This window comes from Ornithorhynchus anatinus, chromosome 8 (genome assembly GCF_004115215.2).
Source record: "Ornithorhynchus anatinus isolate Pmale09 chromosome 8, mOrnAna1.pri.v4, whole genome shotgun sequence".
In the NCBI taxonomy this organism is placed as follows: domain Eukaryota; kingdom Metazoa; phylum Chordata; class Mammalia; order Monotremata; family Ornithorhynchidae; genus Ornithorhynchus; species Ornithorhynchus anatinus.
In genome coordinates, this window is record NC_041735.1 from 63,412,889 (window position 1) to 63,436,415 (window position 23,527).

At 42.8% G+C, this 23,527-nt stretch overlaps 1 protein-coding gene across 2 annotated transcripts in view; it reads left to right on the top strand.

Annotated features, from left to right (window-relative positions):
• CRPPA (CDP-L-ribitol pyrophosphorylase A) overlaps positions 1-23,527 on the top strand; it is a 322,588-nt gene that overhangs the window by 142,341 nt on the left and 156,720 nt on the right. For both annotated transcript variants that reach the window (XM_029071083.2, XM_039912943.1), the window contains one exon: positions 7,074-7,171. In XM_029071083.2, the coding sequence (XP_028926916.1) occupies positions 7,074-7,171 (98 nt within the window). The remainder of the gene's footprint in view (positions 1-7,073; positions 7,172-23,527) is intronic.

A 23,527-nucleotide genomic window follows, 5' to 3' on the forward strand; every position in this document is an offset into this window, starting at 1 on the left:
TTTTTTGATGATGATGATGGTATTTGTTAAGCACTTATTATGTGCCAAGCACTGTTCTATTTGCTGGGGTAGATAGAAGATAGGTTGTCCCACATGGGGCTCACTGTCTTAATCTCCATTTTACAGATGAGGTAAGTGAGGCACAGAGAAGTTAAGTGATTTGCCCAAGGTCACAAAGACGACAAGTGGCAGAGCCGGGATTAGAACTCACATCCGCTGACTCCCAGGCCCGTGCTTTTACAAATAGGCCACGCTGCTTCTGATGATTAGAAAGCATTAGGATTGTAATTTGGTACCTCATTCAATCGATCACAATTTTAGGTGACATTCTCAGTTTATCACCGAATCCTTTCAGTTCAGCCTTCTTTAAAATCCATCTATTCCTCTCTATCACCAAACTGCGATCACATTAATCCAAGCACTTATCCCAGTCCACCTCCATTACTGCATTAACCCCCTCGCTGACCTCCCTGCCTCCCGTCTTTCTGCACTTCAGTCCGCATTTCACTCTTTTGGCCAGATTGCTTGTCTACAAAATTGTTCAGTCCCCATTTCCCCACTCTTCAGGTACCTCCAGTGGTTGGCCATTCTCCTTCACATTAAACAGAAACTCCTTACCATCTGCTTTAAAGCAGTCACCTTGCCGGCTCCTCTCTTACGTCTCTGACGTCCTACTACAGCCTAAACTGTACTTGTCACTCCTCTAATGCTAACCTGTTCGCTTTGACTTGTCTATCTCACCACCTACCCCTGGCCCAAATCCTGCCTCTGACCTGGACCTCCCTCCCCGGACACACGTCCAGCAAAAGATCACTCTCCCCACCTTCTAAACCTTATTAAAAGCACACCTCCTCCCAGAGGCCTTCCCTTTGGACTAAGCTCGTTTCCTCTTTTCCCTCTCCCTTTGGTGTCACCCTGACACTTGGATTCGTACCCTTTATTCACCCACCCCCAGCCCCACAGCACTTCAAATCCATAATTTATTTATTTACCTAAATGTCTGTATTCCCTTCTAGAATGTCAGTTCCTTTTGGGCAGGGGCGTGTCTACCAACTCTGTTATGTTTTACTCTCCCTGATACTTAGTACAGTGCTCTGCACGCAGTAAGCGCTCAATAGATATGATTGAATGAATTTGTGATTTGTGATGGTTTGTGTGAAGTGAGTGCTTATTATGTTTTCCTTCCATTTTTAAGGATGCTCATTTTTGAACCGTGACCCACTGGACGGATGCTTAGTTTCTGATTTTCTGTCGTTTTCTCCCACTATGTGATTTGAGATATATATGAGGGAATCAGTGGATAGAGCCTGGGCCTGGGAGTCAGAAGGACCTGGCTTCTAATTCCAGCTCTGCTACTTGTGACCTTGGTCAAGTCACTTCACTTCTCTGTGCCTCAGTTACCTCATCTGCAAAATTGGGGTTAAGACTGTGGTGAGCCCCATATGGGGCATGAACTGCGACCAACCTGATTACCTTGTGTCTACCCCAGCGCTTAGAACGGTTCCTTGCACATAGTAAGTGCTTAACAAATGTCATGACCTCTTGCTGACTTTTTCAGTTTTAGAAACCATTTTATAACCCCAAGTCACTGACCGTGTTATCCCAAACCTGAGATTTAATCATCTGTGTCTATATTCACTTTCCTACTGTGTAATTTTTGGCAATTTGAGACTGTGAGTTTCCTCCCATTATAAACTCCTCAAGGTTTGGCACCACCTCTATTGTTGTATTTTCCTACATGCTCGGTACTGTGCTGCGCACATAGGTGTCCAGTGAATTGCGTGGTGATCGTCGTGAGTCTATCGACTCCAAAGTCGGAGGAACAGAAGCGGTGGTAGCGTGAGACCTTGGATCCATCAATCGGTCAATCGGTGGTATTTATTGAGCGCTCACTATGTGCCAAGCACTGTATTAGCACTGTATTAAAAACTTGGAAAAGTACAATTCCACAGAGTTGGTGGACGGGTCCCTGCCCTAAAGCAGCCTACAGTCTACAGAGGGAGATCGACAAAGTGAAGAATGTTTGGAAGATTATGGTTGCCCTTTTAGCAGAGGTGGTCACTGTGATTTTGAACACGATTGCTGGAATTTATCATTAATACTAATAGCACCAATAATATAACGATCATCATCATAATGGGCGTATTTTTGAATCATGTTTCCAGATTCAGAATGATCAGATACAGAATAACTTTGGCAGAGACTGCAACTCCCAAGTTTTGTTTTTTTTTTTATTTGGGATTTAAGTGCTCGCTATGTCCCAGGCACGAAAGGAAGCACTGCGGTCAATACAAGCTAATTAATTTATTCATTATGGCATTTCTTCAGTGCTTACTATGTGCCAACCACTGTACTAAGCACTGGGGTGGATGCAAGCAAATCGAGTTGGACACAGTCCATGTCCCATGTGGGCCTCTCAGTCTCAGTTCCCGTTTTACAGATGAGGTAACTGAGGCCCAGAGAAATGAAGTGAGTTGTCCAAGGTCAAACAGCAGACAAATGTTGGTGTCAGGATTAGAACCCATGACCCTCTGACTCCCAGGACCGTGCCTAATCCAGTAAACCAAGCTGTAATCAGGTTCTACACATTGTGACACGGTGCATAGTCATTTAATCATATCCCAAATGGGATTCACAGTCTTAATCCCTATTTTACAGATGAGGGAACTGAGGCACTTAACTTCTCTGTGCCTCAGTTACCTCATCTGTAAAATGGGGATTAAAACTGTGAGCCCCACATGCGATAACCTGATCACTTTGTATTCCCCAGCTCTAAGAACAGTGCTTGGCACATTTATTGCTATTGTTCTCGTCTGTCCGTCTCCCCCGATTAGACTGTAAACCCATCAAAGGGCAGGGACTGTCTCTATCTGTTACCGATTTGTCCATTCCAAGCGCTTAGTACAGTGCTCTGCACATAGTAAGCGCTCAATAAATACTATTGAATGAATGAAGTGAAGTGACTTGCCGAAGGTCACACAGCAGACAAGTGGCAAAGCCGAGATAAGAACCCAGGCCCTCTGACCCCCAAGCCCATGCTCTTTCTACTAGGCCACTGCTTCCCAGTGATCACAGAAGGACATTAAGCAATATACAAAGTTATTTAATCAAGGAACAATGGAAAGCAAATTTGCAATCAATTTGAATGAAGCATGGCATGATATAAAATGGCAAAGAACTTTTGAAATACTTGTTTTTGTTTCTTTCTGTTTTGGTTTTGATGTAAGAGTGGGTTGATTTTTTTTCCATTGATGTGTAGTCGGTGGAACCTGTGTTGGTAAGGGGAGAATTTAGGATAAAATATCCTGAAAATTAAATACCTTTCAGTTGCTGTTCGTAGTTCTTTAATCAATCGGTGGTATTTATTAAGTGCTTATCATGTGCACAGCACTTTATTAAGCAGTTATGCTTTATCATATGTTACCAAGCGCTTAGTACAGTTCTCTCACCGTAAGCACACAATAAATAGGATGGGTTGATTGGGTAAAAGACTATGGAAACCATCATGGAGTCTCAGCGTTTTCTATTGTTGTATGCTGATGACAGCTCTGAAAACACTCGTATAAAAAAATCATGCAAGGAAATACGAAGCACTTCATAAAGACAGCCTTAAACTAAGGACTGTCAGCCGTGATTATGTGACAACCTGTACCTTGGAAACCTTACACACAACCAAATATTTCTAGCTTAATTCTGTCATTGGATTCTGCTGCCTGGACAGTATGCTGACAAAGACACATCTAGGCCAAGATGTCGAAAAATCAAATCAAGAAATTGGATTTCTTTTTGAAGACTTAGCAAAGTCTAGCAGCAAGCTGAATTGGACTCACAACCAACTGGATGTATTTGGCTTGCTTAATAGCTGGTGGATGTGAACTTGCCAAAGAGGTTGTAATTGGTAACTGAAGTAGTTTTCTCAGGATCTCCTAAAAAAAAAACAACCTACGTAATATTGTTGGGAAGCAGCGTGGCTCAGTGGAAAGAGCACGGGTTTGGGAGTCAGAGGTCATGGGTTCGAATCCTAGCTCTACCACTTGTCAGCTGTGTGACTGTGGGCAAGTCACTTCTCTGTGCCTCAGTTCCCTCATCTGTAAAATGGGGATTAAGAATGTGAGCCCCATGTGGGACAACCTGATTACCCTGTATCTACCCCAGCGCTTAGAACAGTGCTCTGCAAATAGTAAGCGTTTAACGGATACCAACATTATTATTATTATTATTATTATTATTATCTTGATTGTGGAATGCTCTTCTGGAGGCCGTTGTAGTCAAATGTGACTGAAAGGAGAGTAGGAAGGGTGAAATTCTTTAAATGAAATTCTCCTCCTGGTAACTATATTTCGCAGTATCTTGCCTTGCAGTCCCTCTTGCCTCCAAAACATTATCCCATGGATATTTTTCAAATGGGAGTTGTTAATTGCTTACTGTATGCCAAACACTCTTCTAAGCAATGGGGTAGACTGAAGTTAATCAGGCTGGACACGGTCCACATCGGGCTAAGACTTAGTAGGATGTTCAGCTAGCACCCTAAGATCAGTGTGTCTAAAACTGTGCTATTCATCTTCCCTCCCAAAGAGAAGGAATGCAGTCTAGTGGATAGAGTGTGGGTCTGGGAGTCAGAGGAACCTGGATTCTAGTTCTGGCTTCACCACTTGTCTGCTGGTTGACCTTGGCCAGGCAACTTCACTTCTCTGGGCCTCAGTTCCCTCATCTGTAAAATGGGGATTAAGATTTTGAGCCCCATGTGGGACAGGGATTGTGTCCAACCTGATTAACTTTAATCTACCAGAACTCTTAGAAGAGTTCCTGGCCCATAGTGCTTCACAGATGCTATAAAAAAATCCTGTTTAGTACTTAACTTCCCTGTCACCATTTGACAACACCATCCTTCCTGTCTTTGAAACCTACAATGCTGGCATTATATCTGACTTCTCCTGTTTTTCAGCTCTTATTCAGTCTTTCACTAAATCCTGTTGGTTTTCTACCCCACCCCCCCAAAGCATTTTCTCTATCTCTTGCTTCCTCTCAGTGTAAATGGCCACAACCCTGGTTCAGTCCCTTGTCATACCTCTGCTCAACTCCTGCATCAGACCCTTAGTTTGTCTGTCTCCAGGACCTCACCTCTCCAGACCAAACATGACCCTGCTTCCCAGGTCATTTTTCTGAACTACCGTTTAGCAAATATCGCCGCATTTCTCCAAAATCTGCAATGTTTACCAATTTAAATCCACACCAAGTAGAAACTTCTGACGATTGGCTCTATCTATAACTGTCCATTAGCTCTCTCCCCTTACATATCCACTCTCTTCTCCTGCTACACTCCAGCTCACAATCTTCATTCATGTCAAGCTCATCTACTTGCTGTAACTCTGTCTCATCTCTACCCTTCTCACCCCCTTTCTCCTGCCTGGAGCTTCTTCCCCTCTCAAATCTGCCAGACCAGTCAATCAATCAGGAGTATTTCCTGAGTGCTTATTGTGTGCAGAGCACTGTCGGAAGTATTTGGGTAGGTGCAGTACGACAGAGTTGGGAGGCACGATGCTTATCCTCGATGAGCTTCCAGTCTACAGACTATAGTTCTTCCATCGTCGTCCCTTCTGGAACTACATCTCCTCCGGGAGACCTTCCCATTTTATATTTTCTTCTCCCTTGGTCACAATTTTCCCCACTGCATTTTTATGCCAACCTTCACATATGCACTCCCACCCAACTGTGATAGAATATCTGTACATCCTGACCAATTTACCTTAGTTTATAGGAATTATTCATCTACCTGTCCATTTTACTCTCTATCTATGAATTATTTTGCCTGTCTCCTCTGCTGAGCAGTTAGCCTGGGCTTCGGAGTCAGAGGTCATGGGTTCGACTCACGGCTCTGCCACTTGCCAGCTGTGTGACTGTGGGCAAGTCACTTCACTTCTCTGTGCCTCAGTTACCTCATCTGTAAAATAGGGATTAACTGTGAGCCTCACGTGGGCCATCCTGTTTACCCTGTATCTACCCCAGGGCTTAGAACAGTGCTGTGCATATAGTAAGTGCTTAACAAATACCAACATTATTATTAAAATAAAAACGATGGTATTTGTTAAGCATTTACTATGTTCCAGGCACTGTTCTAAGTACTGGGGTAGATAAAAGGTAATGAGGTTGTCCCACGAGGGTTCACAGTCTTAATCCCCATTTTAAAGATGAGGTAACTGAGGCATAGAGAAGTTAAGTGACCGGCCCGAAGTCACACAGCTGATAAGGGGCAGAGCCGGGATTAGAACCCATCACCTCTGAATCCCAAGCCCGGGCTCTTTCCACTAAGCCAAGCTCCCTCTCCTCTTCAAGGGCAGGGTTCATGTCTACTCATTCCACTGTACTTTCCCAAATTCTTAGTCCAGTGCTCTGCACAGAGTAGGAGCTCAATAGATACTATCAATTGATTGATATCTGGTCCTTCTCCCAGAAATTCCAATAAACAGATTAGGCAGACCTCTTCGATTCAGGAAAGGTAGAGTGCCTACTCCTGGTTTTCTCTCACGTAGGCCTTTCCACTCAACGACTCGTGAGTAATAAATGTAGCTCCGGCTGGCAGTCTCCCCCTCTAGATCGTAAGCTTGTTGTGGGCAGGGAATGTGCCTTCCAGCTCTGTCGTATTGTACGTTCTTAGTACGATACTCTACACCAGTAAGCACTCAGTAAATACCATCGATTGATTGATTGGCAGTCCAATGGAAAGAGCCCAGCTCTGGGAATAAGATCTGGGTTCTGAGGACCTGCTCTTCAAGTAGGAGAATGCCTTCAGGGGTTATGTCATTGCTGGTGAATTTCTTAGTGCTAAATTAAGCATTTAAAAATTCATGAACCTTTCTCTTTAGTGGGTGGGCCATTCTATGTTGAAATCTGGCCTTTTATTATAGATTTCAAGTGGAGAGAAAAATAGAGCAGAACTTTGACAAAGTCCGTTTGTCAAAAATGTCACTTCATTCGTATTGTCAGTCGAAAGTGGGTTTCTGCCAATAGGATTTTTTTTTTTCAATGCCCTTTCTCTTGACACTTGAAAATGTTGTTTTCTTCTGTCATTTCAGAAAGGCTTGCACAACAGATTTGCATTGTCTTGGATACAAAAGGCGATGCAGGACGAGTGGGTTGTCTTCTTCAGGAAATGCTGAAAAGTCAAATGAAAGTAAGTATCCTATGGCTTAATTTCATTTGGCTACTTGGTTGACCATAGAAATTCATCTTATAGACTTAACATCACTAGGAAATGCTGGATTGTTTTAGTATCCTTCCATCTGCCTGAGGCACCCGAGAGCAACCAAAGTTGTTTCCGTGGAGAAATATTATCAGAAAGATAGTTATAATTTACAAAAGAAAATTCCTGAAGTCACAGAATTGAGTTTCATTGCAGCAAGGGATTTCATTTAAAGTTAGGGAGACTTGCCTGGTGGTAAGTGAGATTAAGCAATGGCACAGACACATGGAAGTCTTTGGATGTCCATTGCTGGACAGTTTGACAATTTTTTTTTTTTTTTTTTTGGATGCTTTAATCAAGTGTGGCTCACTAGTGACAGTCTGTAGATTAGAGAATTTTGGATTTCCATTCCAACCCTCTGACCCTCTTGTAATAATAATTGTGATATTTCTTAAGCACTTACCATATGCCAACCACTGTACTAAGCTCTGGGGTGGATATAAAAGCAAATCTGGTTGGAAACAGTCCCTGTCCCTCTTGAGGCTCACACTCTTCATCCCCATTTTACAGACGGGGTAATTGAAGCCCAGAGAAGTGAAGTGACTTGATCAAGGCCCCCCAGCAGACAAGTGGTGAAGCCTGTATTGGAACTCATGGCCTTATAACTCCCAGGCTCATGCTCTATCCACTATGCCATGCCGCTTCCTCTTCGATTCTATTCACATGCAAACTATTCACATCCACATGATGATCCTTCTCTTAGATTCCCCACACCTGCCCTAATCTAAGGGGATTTAGATTTCCTGTACACATGAACTAATGAAGTCTATGGAGCCGACTCGAGAGCACTGCTCCCCTGCAAGATTGTAAACTCCTTGAAGCCAAGGATTGTGTTTTCTACCTAACAATAATAATGATAAGTATTTAAGTGCTTACTATGTGCCACACACTGTACTAAGCGCTAGGAGGGATTACGAGCAAATCGGGTTGGACACAGTCCCTGTCCCACACTGGGCTCGCAGTCTTAAACCCCATTTTACAGATGAGGGAAGTGAGGCACAAAGTAAAGTGACTTGCCCAAGGTCACAGCAGAAAGTGGCAGAGCCGGGATTAGAACCCATGATCTTCTGACTCCCAGGGCTGGGCTCTATCCACTAGGCCATGCTGCTTCTCCACCTCTGTGGTGATCTCCCAAGAACTTAGTGCGGTGTTCTATACACCATCATTTCTCAATAAATACTATTGATTGGTTGATTTTTTTTCAGCCTAGGGGATTAATTGGTTTCATACTTACCATTCTTGTGTCCTGAATTCTCAATCTCCCTTGCCCGCCGTCTACACTGACAAGCAAGATTCTGGACCGAACTGAAAAGAGGGAAGAGTTTTCAAACAGGTCTGAAAAAGCCCTCAAATCAAACCCTTTGAATCAGCCCGCCTCTCTCCCACATGCCCTACCCCTAAAAGCACCATCTCCTCATACAGAAAAGTGGCACCAGTGGGTGACGGCTCAACATTCTCAGAGTTGACTTCAGTGGTAAGGAAACACTACAGAGATAATCAGAAAAATCTGAGCCGGTATTACAATCAGTGGCAGGGAACAGGGATTACGTAGCCAAAACTAACAGCCCAGGGTAAGACCGCCACCAAACAATGAACATAATCTAGTGCATTAAATGCAGCACTGAATCTGTAAACAGCATCGCACGTTTCCAAATTCTCTTGGGGAAAACAATTATCAACCAATTGGGTTAATTAGTTTGTGTCCATATTAGTGTACCCCTAATACGTTAGTATTAGGTCAGTTGAGTGAAAATAAATACAAGGTTAAGTTGCTGCAACATTTTCAACTCTGGTCGATTAATAAAAATGATGATAACGATGGTATTTCTTAAGTGCTTACTACGTTCAAGCACTGTTCTAGGTGCTGGGGTAGATTCAAGCTAATCAGGTTGGACACAGTCCATATCCCACATGGGGCTCACAGTACCCCCATTTTACAGATGAGGGGACTGAGGCACAGAGAAGTTAAATGCCTGGCCCAAGGTCACACAGCAGGGAAGTGGCAGAACCAAGATTAGAATCCAGGGTCTTCTGACTCCCAGACTCATGCCCTTTCCACTACGCCATGCTGTTTCTCAATCTCAATCTTATGTAGGGATTATCCATTTAGAGCAGATTTTTAGCCTTTATTTTCAGCGTTTTCCTCTTTTCTTTGTTTTTCCTTTTTTCATTCCCGGTATTTTTTTTTTCAAGTTCTTTCATCAGTCATTTTTAGTTTTTAGATAGTGTCTGATAAAATCTGCTACACCATCTTCATAATCAATAGTATTTGACTAAGGGTAGGACTGGAGTAGGAGCCAAGGGAATCCATAGCGTGGCCTAGTGGCAAGAGCACGGACTTGGGAGTCAGAGGATGTGGGTTCTAATCCCGGCTCGCCCACTTGCTTGCTGAGTGACCTTGGGCAAGTCACTTAACCTCTCTGTGCGTCAGTTACTCCATCTGTAAAATGAGGATTAAGACTGTGAGCCCCACTATGGGGCAGCCTGATTGCCTTGTGTCTACCCCAGTGCTTGGCACATAGTAACAGCTTAACAAATGCCATAATTATCATTATTATTATTATTGTAGCCGAAGTACAACATATGATTCCTGCCCTCCAGAAGCTTACTCTCTTCCGGGGAAGGCAAGCTGACACAAATGGACATATTTTCAATAGTTAAGCAGGAGAGGTAGGCATAATAAACCCAAGTGGATACATCAATCACATCTAAATCACCAAATGCCTGCACTTCCTTTATCCATTTTTAGAAAGAGTTTATGGCCTCTGGAAATGTTAGTCTTAACATAAAAAGTTAAGACAAACCAGGCTCCTGTTACACATTTCCCCTCTGCTCGAATCTCATTTATCTTTGAACTTCGATGACAAAGTCAGGTGATTACCCGTTTCTCTTACTCCTGACCTTTTGGGTAAAGGAGCTGAGGGCAAGATGGAGTGTCAGGACATGTGATTTTGGAATGCACCAGTCCCTCTGCCTTTCTATTTCTATTTCTGCAAAACTAATTTGTGCAAGGGGTTAGCCAAGCCATGTTTGGAGTCTATGAGAGAACTGGGGAGGGCTTTACTGAAGTAAAGCTGGGTTCCTTTTATTTTTCCAAGTGAAATTTCATCCCATTTCTTGGGCCATTTGGGTTCAGATTTCATTTATCCAGAAGAAAAGTTAGTTTTAATTCTTTTTGAGGGGAGAGCTGAGAAGCTGCTTAATTGGACTCCTTTACTCCAAGTATTTGTTGTATTAGTGAGGAAAGGCCATGATAGGACTAAAGGTTATCGTATATGAGAAAACCATAATGGAATCCCAATTGGTCATCTGTAAATTTATTAAGCAAGGACTCTCTCTACTTCTTTATTGACCAATGATGATAATGTCCATCTGGAATCATCCTAGTTGACTACAATTTGTCAGCTTCCCTTAGGTTGATATGGGTCCACGGCTGATCACCTTCTGGGCACAATCTAATCTCCGTGTCACCTGGACATGTTTTCCCAGTTTATTGACGAATGTGCCGTGTGAAATCAAATCAAAGGCCCAACCAAAAAAAAAAAAAAGGTAGATTAGATCTATCGCCCTCCCTTGATCTATCAAGCTTGTCACTCACCTATCGAAAGAGATTAGATTTGTTTGAATGGAATCATTCTTTATCAAATGGAGCTGGCTATTACAGGGCACCCATCCTATTCAGGGTGTGGTTTGATTATTCGGGACTCTGATTTAAGTTAGGAAGCTAGCACTTGAAATCACAATTTCTCCTAGTTTCCAACTATTCAGTTTCACTTGGTCTTTGAAGAATGACCTGACAGTCATCATTAAAGAGTGCATTATGATTCACCAGTACAACAGTCTAAACACAATCTTAAAAGCTGCAGGAGGCTATGAGAGTTTTAGTAATAAGCCCGTGAGGCCCATGTGGGACCTGATTGTCTCGTGTCTGCCTCAGGGCTTAGCACAGTACTGAGCACATCAGTGATCATGCCTCATTTAGCCTCCATACCCAAACTACCCTCCCTTGAGGTTTAAATAGATGCTCTTGACGTCACCCTCTGTACTGAACTCAAGTCTTTCGCTCCCCTATCCTTTTGTGAATCTCATACCATTCATGCATTCATTCATTCCATCGTGTTTATTGAGCTCTTACTGTGTGCGGAGGACTGTACTGAGCACTTGGAAAGTACAATTCGGCAACACGTAGAGACAATCCCTGCCCACCAACGGGCTCACAGTCTAGAAGGGGGAGACCGTTAACCCACAGACCCAGATCACCGCCATAGTACATTGCCTTCATTCCTTTACATAAGGCGCAGAGCTCTGCTGGCGGAAATCTAGACATCGTGTCGACCTCGTCCACTTCAGGTTCATCCGTACATGCTTTAACTCTGCCCTCTCCTCTGCCCAGCAAATTATTTCTCCGTCCTTATTGACCTCCATGCCCATTGCCCTTGCCAGTTGTTCCGGACATTTAATTACCTCCTCAAACTCCCTGTTCCCCCTACACTCCCCATCTCTTGCCCCTGATGACCCGGCCACCTGCTTTATTGAGAAAATTGATACTATAAGCGTGATCTCCTTGCAATCTGCCCTGATTCTCTCCAGTCCCTCCCTCCTCTTGCCCCTTCTTCAGCTATCCAAGATGGGAATGTGGGAAGGGGGTCGGAGGCAAAATCGACAAGATTGAGATAGAGCGAGTAGGATGGCCTAAGAAGAGCGAAGTGTGGGAACAGGGTGTGCACGGCCCTCAGGAAGGGAGGTGATGTCTTTGAGCAGAAGCTTCATGTGGAGAGATTGACAAGGAGGCCAGAGAGAAGGCAGTGCTGGAACTCTGCAATCCTTAAGCATATATCGGCATATATATAGCGGCATGTATCGTTGACCTTCACATTCACTGATGGTGAATTTTACGTGTGTGTGTGTGTGTGTGTGTGTGTGTGTGTGAGGGTGGTAGGGGTTATAAAGACCACTGTGAGATCCACAGTCACGGTCATGTTGGGTCCGCAAAAAGGCTCCACCTTGTAGTGTTGTGCTGAATGTTTTTAGCACCGGGCACTGTTTTCTGTTTTGGCACTTTGTCTTAACTTAGTTGCCATAACTGGTCCCATGCCCCCTCTTCCTCCCCTCATTTCCGTGGCCTCTGCTACTCCACGTACCTCCCAACACTCCTATCTAAATTATTTTAATGTCCGTATCTCCTTTAGACCGTAAGCTTCTTGAGGACAGGGATCCTGACTCCTAAATCTATTGAACTCTCCCAATGCTTGGTACAGTGCTCCGCATGGAGTCAGGAGACTGGGTTTTAATACCAACTCTGCCATTTCTCTGCTGCGTGACCTTGAGCAAGTCACTTCACACCTCTGTGCCTCAATTGCCTAATATGTAAAATGGGAATTTAATACCTGTTCTCCCTTTCCTTGAGATTATAAACCCCATGTGGTACAGAGACCGGCCAATCTCCTTATCTTGTGTCCACCTCAGTACTTAGTACAGGTCTTGGCAGTTAGAGTTGAACAAATACAATTATCATTACCATTATTACAGTAATACTTTTCTTGGTAAATACTGTTGATTGGGGTTTGTGATGAAAAGGCTTTAGATTTACAGGAGAGGCAGACTAGGAAAGGGATGAAGGTCCAGATAAAGGAGACCTTGAAACCTAGGGTGAGTAGGTTCAAATAGTTTCAAAAGTAATGGAAAATGACCAGACACCTGGCCACAGCAGCGGGGTATCCTCAAACCTCAAGGTAGTTGCTAAAATGGTAACTTCCTGGTGCAACCTGAAATAGAAAGCTGTGGGTTTTCCTCTGTGTTTAGTGGATTTAGTCGAAGTGGGCAGTCATGTTGTATCTAGGACCATCCAGCATCTCAAAGACGACATTAATAATATACACTTTAGATGGTCATTTTAATCTGAAGGGTGTGGAAATGCTATATAAAGTGCACACACGTAGGGGATGTCTTGGTGCAATCCAGGCTCCTAAGTGGGTCGAGAAATGTAATTCTGCAGGGTGCACAATAGCCGTCTTGTTTTCGGAGAGGAAGTGGAAAGTAACTTATCTAGTTGAAACTAAAGGAGGAAATCGATAGGCTTAATGCAATTACTCGAGTTAGAGTTTTGAGACGTCCCTTCAGGCTGATCTGAGTATCTAATTCTTGGGTTTGGCCTCATGTTGTATACAGGGAAGTGGCACATATCAAAAGGAAAATTAGGAATGAACTAGGAAAGGGAAACTCCCTCCCTTTCTTCTACTCCCTGTCTGCACCATGCACTTGGTGAGCTTTCCATTTTTTTATTACTTTATCTCCTAGTCTCCAACCCGCTTTGAGTTCCTTTAATTCTTACCCTTTTCCCACAACTTGGGCTCCTATTTTTTAAATTTTTATTTCCTTAACGCTATAACTATGTTTTTTATTAAACAGTTACCGTGTGCTAAGTGCCATTTTAAATAGAGGATAATTAGAGCGGGCACAGTCTCTGTCCCACATGGGGCTCAAAGTTAGGACTAGTAATAATAATAATAATTATGGTATTTTTTTAAGCACTTCCTATGTGCCAGGCATTGTACTAAGTGCTGGGGTGCATAAAAGCAAATTGGGTTGGACACAGTCCCTGTCCCACGTGGGGTTCACAGTCTCACAGCGTAACTGAGGGAGTATTTTGTCTCTGAAGAACTGAGGCTGAGAACCAGAAATAAAGGAAAGTCTCCCTACTAAACTAACAAATTCTCTTTAGGAGGCCTTTGGAAACAGAAATTGCGTACGCTCAATCATTGTATGTTCTGCATCTGTTTATGCAGGTGACTGAATATCACTGAATTCGGTTCGAAGCATTTTCATTTTTTTTTTCCATTTCAGTGGTTTATTGCCCAGAGGAGTTAAAGGTATTAAAAAAAAAAAAGGCACTTTCAGAAGACAGTAATCCCCTCTACACCTGGAGAAAGCAGTCAATCATTGGTATTTATTTATCGCTTACTGTGGCTTAGGAGAGTATAGTACGATAGAGTTGGTAGACATGTTCCCTGACCATAAGAAACTTGCAGTCCATAGATCAGGCCTTTAAAAATGCTTTCTGATCCCTTTTTCTACATCCACTTTTAGGCCTGTTCATCAGTGTCTCAGTTTACTGGCCCTGCGCTAAGTGGAAAGAGCCCGGGCTTGGGAGTCAGAGGTCATGCGTTCAAATCCCGGCTCTGCCACTTGTCAGCTCTGTGACTTTGGGCAAGTCACTTGACTTATCTGTCCCTCAGTTGCCTCATCTGGAAAATGGGGATTAAGACCGTGAGCCTCACGTGGGACAACCTGATTACCCTGTATCTCCCCCAGCTCTTAGGACAGTGCTCTGCACATAGTAAGCGCTTAACAAATACCAACATTATTATTATTATTATATTATATTTATAATATAATATAATATTATTATATTATTTAGAGGGGGAGTCAGACATTAATATACTGGGGAAGCAGTATGGCATAGCGGATCGAGCAGGGGCCTAGGAGTCAGAAGGTCATGTATTCTAATCCTGGCTCTGCCTCTTGTCTGCTTTGTGGCCTGGGGCAAGTCACTTCACTACTCTGTGCTCAGTTACCTCATTTGTAAAATGGGGATTAAGACTGTGAGCCCCATGCGGGACAGGGACTGTGTCCAACCTGCTTTGGTTGCATCCACCCCAGAGCTTAGTACAGTGCCTGGCAAGTAGTAAGTGCTTAACAAATACCATAATTTATTTTTATTTTATTTCATAAACACATTACGGATATGTCTTTGGGGCTGAGGGTGGGGTGAATAAAGGGTACAAATACAAGTGCAAGAGCAAAACAGAAGGCAAAGGGAGTAGGGGAAATGAGGGCTTAGTCAGGGAAGGCCTCTTGGAGGAGATCATTCTATATTCTACTCTTAACAAAAAGTGAAAAAAAAAATGAATTACTTTTATGCCACCACTGCCCTGTTTTGCTAATGCTTAATTGCAGCTTGAATTTATTGCAACTTGAATTGTCAGTTTGAACCTTTATCATAACCCAAATGTTGCTCATTGTAGACCATTAGACATTTGATATTTGTAAAAACTGGTCTCTTTTTTACATGGTATTTGTTAAGTGCTTACAATGTGCCAGGCGCTGTTCCAAGTGCTGGGGTAGATCCGAAGTTGTCAGGTTGGACCAGTCGCCGTCCCACATGGGGCTCACTGTCTTAACCCCCATTTTATAGATGAGGTATCTGAGGCCCAGAGAAGCAAAGTGATTTGCCCCAGGTCACATGGCCATCAGATGGCGAGTCCAGGATTAGAATCCAGGTCCTTCTGACTCCCAGGCCCCTGCTCTATACATTAGGTCATGTTCATTCATTCATTCAATCGTATTTATTGAGTGCTTACTGTGTGCAGAGCACTGTAGTAAGCGCTTGGAACGTACAATTGGGCAACGGATAGAGACAATCCCTGCCTAATAACGGGCTCACAGCTTCTCAATAAAACACCAGATCCATTTCCCCAGGACCTCTCAGGATTCAGTTTAGTTGATTGGTAACAATCTGAGAAATATTTTTATTTCACTTTTCGAGCAGACTCGGTCCCCAAAGATTTCCCAGTTTCCAGTAAGTTTTCCCGGTGTTTGTAAAACCCAGTAGATTTTCTTTGTGTTTGTTAACAGGAGCCTGGTTCTGAAGGCAGTCTTAAACTTAATCCAATGCAGAGAAAAATGAGGTTGCAGTTTTAGAAAGAGGGAGAGAGATGAGAGGAAGGGGGAGAGGCGGAGGAAGAGATGGGGGGAAGAGGGAGGGAGGACTGGAACGAGTGGGGAGTGAGGAAGAAATTAAGTTTGCAAGAGATGTGTGGTTCACAACAACAGAGAGTATATACACTCTGCCCTGTTCACAGACGTGGGTAGGTGACTTCTAGAAATGGTGCCATTCTAACCTGTTGGATTGTCAAGAGCTGGTTTGGGTGACTTTTCTGATAATTATAGGGATTGTTTGTATCCTTCTTGCAGCTATTTCTTTTGTGAAAGCAGAGAGCTCTGCAGTGCTGTTATTTCCACTCCTGGGCCTCTTGTCACAAACGAAGCCAGTTACAATGAATTGAGCTAGATTTTGTGGTTTCTTTCGTGATTATGCTCAAGTCCTCTGGGGACTAGTTAAAAACCATTAAATGCATTGCACATGAAAACGTCTGCCAGGTTCGCCGATTCGGCCTGCCGGAGGTGAAGGGAGAGTGGTAAGCCTTGGACCACCTAGCTCTTCAGGATGGTTTTCATTAGTGTTTATTCTGAATGTCATAGAGTCAAGGATTTACGGTTGCAATTAATTGTCATGGCTGCCTAAGATCTCATTATGAATGCTGGTATTAACTCATTTTTTTTAAAAATAACTGAAAGCCAGTTTAGGTAGCCTGATTTACAGACCGCATCTTTCTTTCCGAACGTCTCCCTTTGTACTTTGTTATTCCAAATTCAGACAAAATATCTTGACCCTTTAGAAGTTGGTACATCTTGTGCTTGAGATTCCACCACCCGCTGATGGCTGTTTTTCATAGTCAAGAGCTTAATTATTCTTCAAGTAACTAAATGCTTAGTTTGAAACCCAAATGTAATATTTCCCTTCAATTGAAATGCATTCATTAGGGCAAATAATTCACTATTTGCTAAATTGGTTTTACCACGATCCTAGGTTTTTTAAGGCAGAGTATATTGGAAAGCACATTTCTCCAATTTATTGGGGCCAGGAGCTCAGAAAATGAAATCATTTGAATTTAACTAGTAGTTTCCTAGATATTTCTCTCAGGTTGATATATGAACTATTTTGGGAAAGAGATTTAATTTCTCAGATTCGAGAAACCGATATATATCAATAAATATATATCGCTATATATATCAGTATATCCTAGGCTAAAGGTTGAAGGTGTGGGCTAAATGCAAAAGGCATTACTTTCATTTGAATCCATGAGCTTTTTTAATTTATTTGTTTATTTTTTCACTGGGATTTTTAAGAGCGCTGTGCCGGGCACTGTACTAAGTGCTAAGGTAGACACAAGTCAGTCAGGTTGGACACAGTCCATGTCCCACATGGGGCTCTCAGTCTTAATCCCCATCGTACAGGTTAGCTAACTGTGGTACAGAGAAGTGAAGTGACTTGCCCAAAGTCATAGAGCAGACAAGTGTTGGATCTGGGATTAGAACCCAAGTCCTTCTGACTCCCAGTCCTTGGTTCTATCCACTAGGCCATGCTGCTTCTGTAGCATTAACACTATTTCTTTCTTTACCCTTTTTTTCTACTCTTGTTCCATAGAGCATATATATGAAATATGGCACCAGATTATATGTTTTTATCAAATGTATTCTTCTTTCAGTATTTTAGTCCCACCTATTTCATTTTCAGGCCAGTTACTAGAATTTTATCTTTCAAAGATATGATTTGACAATTTTAGACTACTTTTATTTTATAACTCTGTGGTAGGTTATACTTTGTCTTAGCAACTGTTAGTAACAGTTGCTTTTTCAACCGCATTCCATCTCCCAACTAGAAATACTTTCATGTACAATGACCTCCAACTCTTTCTTTTATTTTCTGTTTCTTACCCTTCCGCATCCCTTCTCTTCTCTTTTCTCTTCCTTTTTAACATACTACCAGTTACCTTCTCTCCTCTCCCGTGCATTTCCATGTCTCCTTTCCCTTCCTCTTGTCAATCCTGTTGCATTTTCTGACCTTCCTGTCCTGCTGTGTCTCTCCTTTTCCTCCCTTCTTTTATTTCCTCTTTACTTTGCAATTGCCAATCTTTCTTTCATCCCCCTGTGTCCACTGCCAATCTGTTATGTATTACTGCCCCCCACCTTTTTTTTTTCCCTTTCTGGAGCAAGCCCCGTTGATCCCTGAAATCCCGCTGCAGTCTCCTGGCAGGAATGATGGATGGTCCTCGGTCTTGAGACTTTTAGGTCCGTAATTTATTTTAACATCTGTCTACCCAGTCAGTCGGTCAGTGAATCATATTTATTGAGCACTTACTGTGTGCAGAGCACTGTACAGAGTGCTTGGGAGAGTACAATATGATGATGGGAAGCAGTATAGCTTAATGGCAAGAGCCTGGGCCTAGGAGTCAGAGATTTTGGGTTCTAATTCTGGCACCAGCACTTGTTAGCTGTGTGACTTTGGGCAAGTCACTTCACTTATCTGTGCCTCAGTTCCCTCATCTGTAAAATGGAGATTAAAACTGTGAGCCCCAAGTGGGACAACCCTGGTGCTTAGGACAGTGCTTGGCATATAGTAGTGCTCAACAAATACCATTATTATTATTATAAAATGACGCATTCCTGTAAGCTCGTCGGTGGGCAAGAAATGTGTCTACCAACTTGGGTGTATCGCAGTCTCCCAAGTGCTTAGTAGAGTGCTCTGCACACAGTCAAGTGCACATTTCATGCCGTTGATTGATTAATTGATTAAGCAGAGGAACTGATGATCGGGCTAGTGGTTTGCTCAACGCCACTCATGCTCTCTCACCCCTGTTAGTGGTGTTTCCTCCAGAGTAAGGGATGCAATAAGATGAGCAAAGCCACAGCATGTTGATTGCAAATATGAAGCCTTTGTCAGCTAGAGGCAGGCATGACAGTAGAATCCTGGTCTTCTGAGGCCCAGAGCAGTTCTCTTTCCAATGGACTACCAGTAATAAGGCTTCCCTGCTACCCATGGAGCTACCCAAAATGGAAGGTGAGATCCACAGGGGCAAAACCTGGGCTTTTTTTGCCCTAGAACCCCCCAGTCAATCAGTCTTTGGCAAGTTCAGTTCCGTTGTCCTAGAGACTGGCCCAGCATCCAGGCCGGACTGGACATAGGGGAAAGTTGACCCCGGTTAGAATTTTATATATAAACGTTACGGATTACGGAAGGTTTGAGAAGTAGATTAGTGTAGTGGCAGACAGGTGGAGGAGCCAGGATTAAAACCCAGGTCCCTGGGAGTCAGAAGGACCTGGGTTTTAATCCTGGCTCCTCCACCTGTCTGCTGTGTGACCAAGGGCAAGTGACTTAACTTCTCTGGGCCTCAGTTTACTTCATCTGTAAAGTGGGGATTAAGACTGTGAGCCCTTTGTGGGACAGGGACCATGTCCAGTCTGATTAGTTTGTATCTGCCCCAGTGCTTAGTACAGTGCCTAGCACATAACAAGCACTTAACAAATACCATAAAAAATAATTCTTTCAGAGACGGTAGCGTGGCCTAGTGGAAAGAGAATGGAACTCGGAGTCAGGAGACTTAGATTGTAGTTTGAGTTCTGCTGTTAGCTGGCTCTGTGACCCGAGGTACTCTGACCTCTGTTTCCTCATCTGTCAAATGGGCATGTTACCAGCTTCCCTACCCCTTAGATTGTGAGCCTCGAGGGAAACAGGAACGGTGCCTGATCCAATTATCTTGAAGTTACCTCAATGTTTAGGACAGCGCTTTGGCACGTAGTACTTAATGAATATTATTATTACTATTATTATTATCATAACCCACAATGCATTTTCTTCATATGAAGGAGGAAGATGCACAGTGTTTCTGGGATTCAGCAGTCTAACCAATCCTATGATGTTGATTTTCTTATTATTCTGGTGAATGAGGTCCCAAAAGCTTAAGATCAAAAGTGTATTTTGACTTGGCAAAGCCGTCCATTGCACTGTCGCTGTCCGTTCCACTTTCTTTCTTCCCTCCGGCACTTTTTGAGACCAAATGGAGATTGAAGAATCATTCCTGGTCTGCTATGTGTAATTATTTGTCTCCGCTTCAAGACCATCCAGGGCATGTAATTGAAGCCAAAAACAGTCATTAAATTACTAGTCACATTTCAGCCAACAAAATCACGAAGCCTTTAGGCCAATATTGTTCTGAGTTTTGCAAAGCGGGTCAAACAAAGCAGAATATTCCTCCCCGTTCAGGCCCTTTCTTGGACTAATGGCAACAACTAGTGATTGTTAAAGCAGCGCGGCTAGAGAAGAAGCAGCATGGCTCAGTGGAAAGAGCCCGGGCTTGGGAGTCAGAGGGCGTGGGTTCTAATCCCGGCTCTGCCACTTGTCTGCTGTGTGGCCTTGGGCAAGCCACTTCACTTCTCTGGGCCTCAGATACCTCATCTGTCAAATGGGGATTAAGATTGTGAACCTCACATGGGACAACCTGATTACCTTGTATCTAACCGAGCGCTTAGAACAGTCCTAGGCACATAGTAAACACTTAACACATACCATTATTATTATTGTTATTCACAACAAAGTGGCATCTAGACTGTCAGCTTGTGGTGGGTAGAGAACATGTCTACCAACTCTGCTCTGTCGTACTCTCCCAAGCGCTTAATACAGTGCCCTAAAGACAGTAGGCACTCCGGATCAACTCCTGAGAAGACTGTGAGCCCCGTGTCCAACCTTTCATTCATTCATTTATTCATTCAATCATATGTATTGAGCTCTTACTTTGTGCAGAGCACTGTACTAAGCTCTTGGGAGAGTGCAATATATATAACAAACAATCAGACACATTCCTTCCCACAAGGAGCTCGCAGTCTAGAGGGGGAGCAAGAAATTAATGCAAATGAATAGATACATAAATAAATCTTCTCTAGCATTTAGAACAGTGCTTGACACTTAGTAAGTCCTTAACAAGTACCGTCATAGCAATAGGAATAATAGCAATGACCTTGATAGGTTGAGGATTGGCTGGTTAGCGCCTACTATGTGCCAAGCACTGTACTAAGTGCTAGGTTAGATAGAGGATAATCAGGTTGGAGATAGTCCAACATGGGGCTCACAGGAGGGATTGCAAGTAGCGAATACCCATTATGTGGAGGAGGAGACTGAGGCACAGAATAATTGATTTGCCCCAGGACACACAGGCTGGTGGTAGAGCCATTTTGCTTTAGGCCATGCTATTTCTCCTCCTTCCTGTTGACCCTGATTCATCTAAGCCAAAATCAAGTTGGTTCAAACGTTCAAATCCATGTGCCATTAGAAACATAGGTTTATTCAAAATAAGTTGTACAAGAGAAGTTGAAGTGCTAATTCTGTTGTATTGTACTCAAGCTTTTTGTACAATGCTCCACACGTACTAAGTGCTCAATAAATACCACCGATTGATTGATGGAAAAGTACATTTCCAAACCAAATTCTCTTGTGATTTTAAAACTTAATTTTTATGTCTTTCTCCCCTTCTAGACTGTAAGCTCCTCGTGGGCAAGGGATATGTTTACCAAATCTATTGTATTGAACTCTCCCAAGAGCTTAGCATAATGTTCTGCACACATGGTAAATAACAGTGATTGACTGAGTTTTTTTCAGATTTAGGAAAATAGATTCCCTCCTATTTTCAGAAAAGATTAAACATATTTTAGTAACTTCGATCCCTCCTTGATTTGTCATTAAAAGGAAGTTTGAACATTTGTGTGCTTGGGAGTGCTGAATATATTCAAATTCAATTAGTTTTGTTATGTAAGTTATACAATTTTGTAAATCTCTTAAAAGTTATGGACGGCACTGGAGATAACTTATTTTGTTTAAAGATCCCATCCCCCAAATTATTCATGGAGTAAGATGTTATACCACACATATTGTTCCATTTATTGTTTCTGAGAGTGGAAATATTAGCAGTGACAACTAAAGATAACACCGCAAAGTGTTCCTGTAAACAATTTAATGTCATTTTCCAACTCACTTCTAAAGAAAATAGGGGAATCTTCTTTCCTAGGCCTTGAAGAAAGTTAATGAAATTACAACATTTACCAGTACCACCAGAGAGAATGCCTGTTGTTTTTCGGTGCTCTAGGTAAAATAAAACAAACACATAAACAAAAAAACGACAGCCAGTGATATATAGAACTGGAATGCCTCTGTTTACCACTGCTAAAAGAATATGGTCATATGTTTTACAGTGGGGGAGTATGAAACAATTAGAGAAAACAATTGCAAGAGTTTAGGCACATATCATCATCTGTATTTTCTTGTTGTAAATTCCATGGTAGGGAATCTCATAGTAGCGGCACAGCTAAAAAAAAAAGTAACAATTTAGGAAACCCCAAATACCATCAGTGTAACAACTGCAGAGAAGCAGCATGGTCTAGTGGAGAGAGCACGGATCTGGACCTGGGTTCTAATCCCGACTCTGCCACTTGTCTGCTCTGTGACTTTGGGTAAGTCATTTCATTTCCCTGTGCTTCAGTTACCTCATCTGCAAAATGGGGAATAAGACTGTGAACCCCATGGGGGACATGGATGTGCCCAACCTTATTAGCTTGTATCTACCCCAGCGCTCAGTAAGGGTGCCCGGCACATAATCGGTGTTTAGCAAATGTCACAAAAAGCAAAAGAAAGATCTTTAAAAAGTGAGCATGATGGCAACAGCAGCTTTGGACCATCCTACCCTGGAGACCACCCCCTTAGAAAGACCTCATAAGCATATTTTTCTTGGCGGGAGACCGAGTTCTCTAGTCAACTAGATCAATTAAGAGTATTGATTGAATTGCCTCTGAAGACAGAGCACTGTACTAAATAGGTGAATATAAGAGAAGAAAAAGCATGCTTCCTGTGGGCAAAGCTCTTACAATTTATTGATGAAGACAGACTCAAAATATTTACAAATGAATGGGCACAGGAGAAAGAATGAATGAAGCGACGACAGAGACAGCAGGAATATAGCAAGAAGAAATAGATGAATAATTGTACAAACAACTACACCTGTGTAGATCGATGTTTACTATCAATTCATCCATCGAGCTACATATACAGTCATACTTGAATGTTGAAGATGGGTTTAACCATGTCAGGGCTAAGGAGGTTTCTGGGATGGCTAGGACTTGGGGGTGGGAATTACTGGGGGGAGATTTCCTGAGGGAAGTGGAATTTCAAGAGGGATTTGAAGATGGTAGAGAGCTATGAACTTGTTGGTTTAAAGGGGCGTTAAGGTCCGAGCAGAGATAAGACTTTGAGTGAAGGTTATAGGTCAAAGATGAAAAGGGAGTTTGAAGGTGATCTTGAGAGGAGTGGAGAGATTGGGGTGGGGTGGAAAAGAGAACCGATATGAAAGTAGTAGGTGAAAGACCGTTAAGGCGATGGTAAGGAGTTTCTGCTGGATATGGAGAGAAATAAGCAAACATTTAGGGTGTTTGAGAAGTGGAGATGTGGCCAAAATTTAGCTTGAAATCTTTGGTTGAAGCCTAACTAAAGAACGTATCTGTTTGTAGGTCCGTAGGACCGGAAAAAGGGGTGACAGATTCATCCAGTCCATTCCCTTGCCGTCTAACAAGCCAGCAGTTTAGCCGATATTTCATTGTATTTTTAATTCACTGAGCAGCACCGTG